The sequence below is a fragment of the Ochotona princeps genome, chromosome 4 (genome assembly GCF_030435755.1).
Source record: "Ochotona princeps isolate mOchPri1 chromosome 4, mOchPri1.hap1, whole genome shotgun sequence".
In the NCBI taxonomy this organism is placed as follows: domain Eukaryota; kingdom Metazoa; phylum Chordata; class Mammalia; order Lagomorpha; family Ochotonidae; genus Ochotona; species Ochotona princeps.
The window spans coordinates 4,321,920-4,331,073 of record NC_080835.1 but is presented as its reverse complement, the minus strand read 5'-3'; the positions used below and the strand labels follow the sequence as shown (position 1 = coordinate 4,331,073).

General features: G+C 58.9%; 1 protein-coding gene across 2 annotated transcripts; it reads left to right on the top strand.

Moving 5' to 3' along the window:
• Positions 1-796: 796 nt before the first annotated feature.
• On the top strand, positions 797-8,271 carry PELI3 (pellino E3 ubiquitin protein ligase family member 3). 2 transcript variants are annotated; one of them, XM_004596639.2, is made up of 7 exons: positions 797-948; positions 1,348-1,419; positions 4,278-4,407; positions 5,214-5,315; positions 5,791-5,985; positions 6,273-6,461; positions 7,541-8,271. In XM_004596639.2, exons 1-7 carry the CDS (start codon positions 797-799, stop codon positions 8,108-8,110), a joined length of 1,410 nt encoding a protein of 469 aa, XP_004596696.2. In that variant the 3' UTR covers positions 8,111-8,271. The 2 variants fall into 2 exon arrangements, with proteins under 2 accessions (XP_004596696.2, XP_004596697.2); XM_004596640.2 differs by lacking the exon at positions 1,348-1,419.
• Positions 8,272-9,154: the final 883 nt, after the last annotated feature.

The following is a 9,154-nucleotide window of genomic DNA, read 5'->3' as shown; positions in this document are numbered from 1 at the left end:
CCCGCGGGGCGGCGGGGCGGAGGGGCGGAGGGGCGGCGGGGCTGTGGGCGGCGAGCGGGGCTGTGCGGGGCCGCGGGCTCCAGCTGCGTATATGCGCGCGGGGAGTCATGCGGGGCGCAGGGCGCAACGCCGCTACTGTGGGCATGTTTTGCAGACTGCCCGCCTGCGGGAGCCGGGCTCTGCTCTGCAGCCCGGGCCGGTGCAGGAGGACGGGGAGGGGAGTGCCGTCCCCTCAGGTCTCTAGGGACCGCAGACAGACACCTGCGCGCATCCGGCAGGCGTCCCCTGGCTCCAGGGCGAAGCCGAGGAGAGGGGATTGAGACAGAAGGATGGAGGGACCGAGGCCAAGGCAGACAGGCTGGGGGCAGAGAGAGGACGCGGAGAAGGACAGAGGAGTCATTGAGAAAGAGACAGTCGGACAGGCCTGGACCTGTCACTGGGGCAGGTGAAGTCTGAGAACCTGACCCTGGGGCTCCATCTGAGCCGTCAGGGTCCCCAGCACATCCCAGGCTGGGTGCGGCCTGAGTCCCCACCAAGGCTTCTCGCACTCCTGCTGGATTCCATCTGGCCTCTCTCTATTCCTTCCCTGGTGGGTCAGAGCGACCTGGAAGAATTCTGGCCCATTGAGGAGAGGTCCCCAAGACAACGGGTGCCATTGCAACAGAAAAGGTGAAAGGTAACCCTTCCCTCCCCTAAGTCCCAGGTCCCTTTGCAGCAGAAAAGACTCGAGGATGGAGGGGAGGCCCTCCCCATCCTGGGGCAGGAAGCTGCCAAGCTATTTTCTCCTCTGCCCAGGATGGTGCTGGAAGGAAACCCCGAAGTGGGGTCCCCCCGGACCTGTGACCTCCAGCACGCCGGGAACCAGGGCTCTTGCCTCCTCTCTTCTCCTGGGGAAGGTGCACAGCCGGACGAGGGGCCCATCAAGTATGGTGAACTCATCGTCTTGGGGTGAGCCTCCCTGCACCCCCATCCACTCACCCCAGAGCAACCCGACCCCCACACCCAAGGGCCCCCAGCTCTCCCGCCAACTACACGGACCGCCCCATTGGTCCTTGCCATCCTGGCTTCCCCACAAGTTTAACCAAGGCAGCTCCCTTGGCTCTGTGGTGTTTTCTGGAACTCTTGGTTTTCCAGCTCAGCTCCATTCCGGTGTCTGCCCTGCGCCCCCCTGTTCCCCTCTGGCCGAGACAGGCAATGGCCACTCCAGAGGGTGGTAAGCAGGCAGGAAGGAGTGAGGCAGCCCCTATACAGGGTGTAGACCCGCTGCTAGCCCATGCCCCGTGTGCTGGGAGGCAGGCCTGTGCCGAGCCCGTTCATGGACATTATCTCATTTCAATCTTCACAAAGATGCCTTGAGGAAGGAGGTGAGGAAACCGAGGCTCAGAGAGGGGAAGTGACTGGCCCCAGGGCACACAGCTGGTAAGTGGCAGGACTGGGATTGGAACCCAGGTCCTTCTTACTCTAGGTCAAGTGTTCTCTCATCCAGCCACATTGACCCTCACGCTGTAGGTGGGTCAGGCCAGAAATGAGGAAGTGGCGTGCGTCAGTACTGGACACCTGGCCCAGATCCCTGCACTGACTCGTGCCCGGGCAGCACAGTTCCCCACCCCCATTGCTTCTTTGGGTCTTTCTCTCTGCCGTGTGTCCTGAAAAAAACAAACCAACCTCCCCCCCAAAAAAAACACTATTTGCTGGGTGAGAGTGATGTAATGATGATTGTGAAGACATAGAACTGGCTGTCGGTGTATGATCATACCAAGAGCTTTTCGAAGAACATAGTAACAACTCACATTCACTAAGGGCTGCCTGTGGTGGACATGCCAAGAATTTTTAAGACGTTTTATTTCTGGTCCAGCGTGGTAGCCTAGTGGCTAAAGTCCTCACCTTGAACACGCCGGAATCCCATATGGCCACTGGCTCTAATCCTGGCTGCCCCGCTTCCATCCAGCTCCCTGCCTGTGGCCTGGGAAAGCAGTTGAAGACGACCTGAATCCTTGGGACCCTGCACCCACGTGGGAGACCAGGAGGAGGTTCCTGGCTTCTGGCATCAGATTGGTGCAGCTCTGGCCATTGCAATCACTTGGGGACTGAACCAGTGGATGGAAGATCTTCTTCTCTGTCTATCTGACTTTGCAATAAAAACAAATAAATCTTTAAAAAAAAACATTTTATGTCATTATTTTTTAAAAAATTTTTCTTTTATTTTTATTGGAAAGTCACATATACAGAGAGAAAGAGAGACAACAGGAGAAAGATCTTCCATCCATTGGTTCACTTCCCAAGTGGCCGCAATGGCAGGTTTCAATCTGAAGCCAGGAGCTTCTTCTGGGTCTCCCACACAGGTACAGGGTCCCAAGGCTTTGGGCCGTCCTTGACTGCTTTCCGAGGCCACAAGTAGGGAGCTGGGTGGGAAGTGGAGCTGCCAGGATATGAACTGGTGCCCATATGGGATCCTAGCACATACAAGGTGAGGACTTTAGCCACTGGGCTATCATGCCAGGCCCCTCACTCTCAAAGGGAAGTTTTGAAGTAGGTTCTGAAAACGCAGAGGTCACGTGACTGGTCATGTGACAGGTCATGTGACAAGTGGAAGAGTCAGGTTTTAAGCCATGCCCAACTAGGAGTCCCGATCTATGTCCTGACCTTGCCTCAGTCACAAGGCCTTGGTTCCTGCTACATACACCACACAGGAAGAGCTCAGCAGGGCAAAAGGGGTGTACCTGTTAGGGGTGCTTATGTGGCCAAATGTGGCCTGCTTTGTGTCCCAAAAGAAAGCCTGGCTTCCTAGCTGAAGGCTGGGCCACCCATGAGGGATGCTGAGGACTGCGGACATGGTCCTCAGTCAACTATGTGTCTTCTGCAAAGCCTCCAAGAGAATGCCCAGAACACACACTTGCTCCCCACCTACAAACTCATTCTCCAACGTGGTGGCCAGGGAATCCAGAAGATCTTTTCCTTAAGATCTATTTATTTGAAAAGTTATGAAGAGAAGGCAGAGGCACCGAGAGAATCTTCCATTTGCTGCTTCGCTCTTCAAATGGCTACAACCTCCAGGGCTAGGCCAGGCTGAAAGCAGGAGCCTGGGACTCCAGCTGGGTCTCCCATGTGGGTGGCAGGGACCCACACTTGAATCATCGCCCAGGTGAACCAGCAGGGAGCTGGACTGGAATCGGAGTGACAGGGACTCATAGGCGGAGACCTAACACGCTGTGCCACAACACCAGCTCCAGAAATCTGGCCTGGAAAGTTCTGATTCCAGGGCTGTTGTCTGATTGGCAGACGTTTTTCCTGTTGTTCCCTCCCCTGCATTCTTTGGTGGCTCCCTGCCTGGGAATGGTGGCATTTAGGGCCCTCTCACCAAGATCACTTCTCGACTCAGCATCCCTGGATCTCACCGAGTCCTGCCAGCTTGGGGCCCTGGCGTGGGCTCAGCCTGCCGTCTGGAAGGGTTCCTGTAAGTCTAGAGGCAGGTGGACGGAAGTTCAGATCTGAACTTTCCACTTACCTGCCCCACCCCAAGGCAAGTCACTTCGCTGAGTCTCTATTTAGTCAACATGAGCGGAAAGCCAGTTGCCTACGGGGCCAGGTCCAGTGCCACCAGGGACTCACTAAGACGGAGGACCAGTCCGAGAGGCCCCGGTTTCCTGTGGTGTGCCTGTCATCAGCGTTCTCCCTGCACCAGGACTGGAAAGGAAGGCAGGGGATTCCAGGCATGTGGCAAGGGTGGGTCAACTTTCTTGCATCCTTGATTCTGGTGGTGCCGTAAGAAATCAGATTTGGGTATGGATGAATGCTTTCCCAGTTCTTCCCAGCCTGCATAGATTTTGTCTTTCCCAGAAACTTGATACTGAGGCCAGCCGACCCGCCTCCCACCTCTGCCTTGTAACAGGTGGGACCTCATGAGTCCTTGAGAAATCGAGCCTCCCCGACCTCCCCCGCCGCCACTTAACACTGAGGGTACTAGGCTGGCCTGTGGGGCATCCTGTCATCTCCTAGCACTTGTCCAGCATCTGTCCAGGCATGATTTTGGTGTCCTAGGAACACTTGCTTACTTGAATGATTGCCCGCTCTCCCTGTCCCCCAATGCCCCAATTTGATATTGGAGACTATTCCACTTTGGAAGGGGTTCTAGAGCTCATTGATTAACATGCATCTGCCAGAAGTTGGCAGCTTCCTTAAACCTCATCAGAAGCTGACTTTCTCTCTCTATCATTCTCCTCTCTCTCTTTGTCTCTTTCTTCCCACCACTTTTTCTTCTGCATCTGCCACATCCACAGCTACAACGGGTGTCTGGCCAGCGGGGACAAGGGCCGCCGCCGGAGTCGCCTGGCCCTGAGCCGCCGGCCACATGCTAACGGGGTCAAGCCAGGCATCATGCACCACATCTCCACGCCACTCGTCTCCAAGGCAAGCACGGGTCCCAGCACCCCGGGGCCTATCCCACCCTGCAATCCCAGGCCTGGGTCTTTGGCCTCCTCAGTCTCATCTGCTCATGCCTTCCCTTGCCCTCCCCCCCCTTTTTTTTTTTTTTTAAAGATTTATTTATTTGAAAGGGAGAGTGACAGAGCAGGTGAAAGAGAGAATGATCCATACACTGGTTCACTTTGGCCCAATGGCTACAAGAGCCAGGCCTGCGCCAAGTTGAAACAAGGAGATCCGACCTCCATCTGGGTCTCCCACATGGGTAGTAGGGGCTCCAAAACTTGGGCCAGCAGCTGCTTTGCCAGGTGTATTCACAGGAAGCTGGAGCAGCCAAGTTCAAACCCTCACTCTGATATGGGCTGCCAGCACCACAAGTGGCAGCTCAACCCGCTGCACCACCATGCTGCCCACTCCTGTGGCCCCCCACGGGGTTTCACAGTTGGCAGATGTTCCCCTGAGCGTCAGACCTCACAGACTGGGAGAAAATGAGCAGCATCATTGTCAAGGCAGCTGGGCTCAGAGAGCAGGACGCAAGCACCACACAGCCACGCCAGGGGAAAACCTCAGGCTCACCATGCCACCTCTGATGCCTCCAGCTGGTGGGGGAGGCGGGGGCATAGGGCGGTTGCCCCTGACCTGAAATGGGCTGGGAACCCTGTTCTCAGAGTGACTGCACAGGACGCGTGGAAGGCACCTGCTTCCTGCATCAGAGGAAGCTGCCCTCTCCCAGGGAATGGCTCCCCGGGGCCTGGAGTCACGTTCCCCGGGAGTGACTTCCTTCTCCTCGCCAGGCCCTGAGTAACCGTGGCCAGCACAGCATCTCCTACACGCTGTCCCGGAGCCAGTCAGTCATCGTGGAGTACACCCACGACAGCGACACAGACATGTTCCAGGTAAGCCCACGTCCCGCCGCTCCCCCCACCTCCTGATCTGCAGGAGCTGCAGGGGACAGCTCGTCACCCAAGGCCATGAGGCTAACGGGAAAGGGCTTTGAGGCCACTCTGTAAATGAGTCATGCAGGGCATCCCAGACTCCCCTCTTGCCCCAAGTCCGTGGCTGACCCAAGTCTCCCAGTGCAAGGCTTACCGGCTGCAGAAAGCCATTTCAGCTTGGCGGTTCAGAGTGCCCAAGTTTAGGTCCCCACTTTGTCACTGAAAACTCAGTCACTTTGGACACATGGTTTTCTGGGCCTCGGTTTACTACTCTGTAGAATGGAGCCTGTACTAGTACCAACAGCCTCCACCACCCACGCTCTGGGAATGTAACTGAATCATTGGCTTACAGTCATTGGTGGGGTGTTGGGACCGGAGGCCGGGACAGTCCACTCGCCTGTGTGTGATCCTCTGCTTACAGCCCCATTCCTCACAGATCGGTCGCTCCACGGAGAACATGATTGACTTTGTGGTCACGGACACATCCCCTGGGGGAGGGGCTGCCGAGGGCCCCTCTGCCCAGAGCACCATCTCGCGCTATGCCTGCCGGATCCTCTGCGACCGCCGGCCGCCCTATACCGCCCGCCTCTATGCTGCGGGCTTTGACGCCTCCAGCAACATCTTTCTTGGAGTGAGTTGAGTCCCAGGCAGGAGGGACTGACTCTTTAATCCAAGAGTTGGCTCAGGGGCAGACTGGGAGAGGTGTATGTGTGATCCCCTGGGGGAGGGACTAGTTCCCAAGCAGGGATGTGGGAGCCACACCACATCCCAGATTCTCTCTTTGGGGCCCAGCGGGAGGTTAGCAGGTGCCTCCCACAGCAAGCCTCTCGGGGCTGCCTCTTAACTGGAGGCTGCAGGAGTAGTGCCCCTGGCATGCAGCCACCCAGGCACATGATCTGATCCCTCATGTGGTCCCAGGAGCGGGCGGCCAAATGGCGGACCCCCGACGGCCTGATGGACGGCCTGACCACCAATGGCGTCCTGGTGATGCACCCAGCAGGCGGCTTCTCCGAGGACTCGGCCCCGGGTGTCTGGCGGGAGATCTCGGTGTGCGGCAATGTGTACACGTTACGGGACAGCCGCTCAGCTCAGCAGCGGGGCAAGCTGGTAGGTGGCCTGCTCCGTCCCCATCACACACCCTTCCCAGGCTGTTCCCAAAGACTGTGTCTCGGGGAGGGGAGCCCGAGGCCCAGGGAATTGGGAGCATGTGTCACCTGCCCCATAGACAGGATCAGGCTCGTGTTCCCAGGCATGGCCTGCACTACTCGCCAAGGCCCACACTGTGATGTGGATCGGACCCCCACACAAGTATCCCGTGTGGTACCCAGCAGCTTGGAGGCCACCAGCAACTTAAAACAAAAACCACAGCCCCTTAGGAGTGTGGCACGTGGCCAGCCTATGCATGTCTGTCTCCTTCTGGGCGGGTTTAAGAAGTGCCTCTGTTACCCTTCCCGTGTGGGGGGTGTTTCTGACACAGCTGTGGGAGTCCCACGTTGGTGCAGATCAGACAGCCAATGTCAAGAGGCAGGAGTGAGTCCCAGAGAGAGGTGGGGGCTTGTCTAGTCTGCAGCCCTGGGGCCAGGTGCACTCTCTCTGGCTCTGGGCACCAGGGGGCCAGGAGGTCTCAGAAGCCTCAGGACAGAGTGTGGTCCATCTTTCTGGAATGCCAGCGCTGTGGAGAGTGCTGCGGGGAAGGCACGTCTTAAAAGCCTGGCTCCATGATTTACAGGAGCTTAATGCTGGTGTGTTGGGGGGACCCCACATGCCAGGCGTCACATGCCAGACACTGCCGTGTTTACATGGGCTGAATCATTTCATCTCCATGAGGCCCACTTGGGATCCAGGAGAAGTGGGATCTGCCACGAGGATGAGGATATTAATACAGTGAGAGATAGAGTCGTGTCCCGCGTCCATCCCCAGGGACACGGAGTCAACCATTGAGGGAACCAGATTTCAGACTTGAGGCCATTTCCTGCTTCTGCCGCTAGGGCGAGTTTCAACCGAGGCAAAGTCCAGATCCAACAGTGAGGAACAGCACGTGCCAGGAGGCACTCGCCTCACTCCCTCTGCAGCCCTCCCTGCCAGCCTGGGGTCCTCTTCCCAAGCAAAGGGCAGTGGGACGGGCTGCAAGGAGGCTGACCCAGAGCCCAGGGCCCTAGATCAGACCCCTGTGCTGGCCCTGGCAGGTGGAGGACGAGTCCAACGTGCTGCAGGACGGCTCGCTCATCGACCTGTGTGGGGCCACACTGCTGTGGCGCACGCCAGCAGGGCTGCTGCGGGCGCCCACACTGAAGCAGCTAGAGGCCCAGCGGCAGGAGGCCAACGCAGCCCGGCCCCAGTGCCCTGTAGGCCTGAGCACCTTGGCCTTCCCCAGCCCGGCCCGGGGCCGCACCGCACCCGACAAGCAGCAGCCCTGGGTCTATGTCCGCTGCGGCCACGTCCACGGCTACCACGGTTGGGGCTGCCGGCGGGAGCAAGGTCCCCAGGAACGCGAGTGTCCCCTGTGTCGCCTCGTGGGGCCCTATGTGCCCCTGTGGCTCGGCCAGGAGGCTGGCCTCTGTCTGGACCCTGGGCCGCCCAGCCATGCCTTTGCGCCCTGCGGCCACGTGTGTTCTGAGAAGACTGCCCGCTACTGGGCCCAGACACCACTGCCCCATGGCACCCACGCTTTCCACGCCGCCTGTCCCTTCTGTGGGGCTTGGCTCACCGGTGAGCATGGCTGTGTCCGCCTCATATTCCAGGGCCCACTGGACTAGGCTCCCAGAGGTCCCCGCTGCCACACCTGCCTGCCCACCCACGTTCCCCACCTCCTGCAACCCAGAGGGGCTGTGCATGTGGGACTCTGGCCCGCTGGCTCATGGCCGCACAGACAGATGGATGGATGGACGCATTGGATGGGCGGAGCCCCTCTCTGGGCAGTCAGACCCATGGGACCTCCGGCGCCAGCTCTGCGCGAGCCTGCTAGTGGGGGGAAGCCCTGCTCTTCCCATATCCTGCTGCCTACACTGTGCCCCTGGGGAAGTGAAGGAGCGGTGGCCCCTGACCCTCAGCTTCGGCTGGATGCATTCTGCGCCTGCGCCAACCAGGATTTTCCTCCACTGCTCTGTTGCTCCTTCCACCTCTGCCAACCCATGTGTCCTGCATGCGCTCAGCATTCCAGCCCCTGAGCGAGGGATGGGGGATGGGGGGCAGGCTGGGACCAGCATTTGCTGCCACCCACCTTACGCTGGGCTGTGTGCCAGATGAGTGCTGGGTACACAGAGACGATGCGACCTGGCTCCCTGCCTTGTCACATGGAGGATGGATCAGAGTAGCCAGTGGCAGCGCAGGTGTAGGTGTGTTCAGATCAGATTAGAGGCTGGGGGAAGGGGATGGCAGTCCAGGCCAAGGGTGGCTGCTTGGAGAAGGCATCCCAGTTGTTACTCAGGCAAGAGGGCTGGAGCAGAGGCAAGGGCGATGCCGACGGGGGCAGAGGCTGGCTGCGGGCTTCTCACCTCGTTGGTGGACAGCCAGGAGGACTGGCAAGTCCCTAGTGCAGGCCATGACACAAGGGCTACCACCATTGCCAAACCCCCAGCGTGTGCCCTGCACTGTGCTACCGATAATAACAACGGCTTGCCGAACACTCACCCAGCACTGGGCGCTGCTTCTTGGCTGTTCTGTTATTTCACACAGCAACCCCGGGGAGGAAGGTTTGGGTTGGGGTTTACAGGTACTGGGCTCGGAGGTGGCACGGCCGGGTCTGCAAGCCGTGGAGACGCCTGCCCCTCCATCACGGGTGGCTTTCCTTCAGCAGAGAC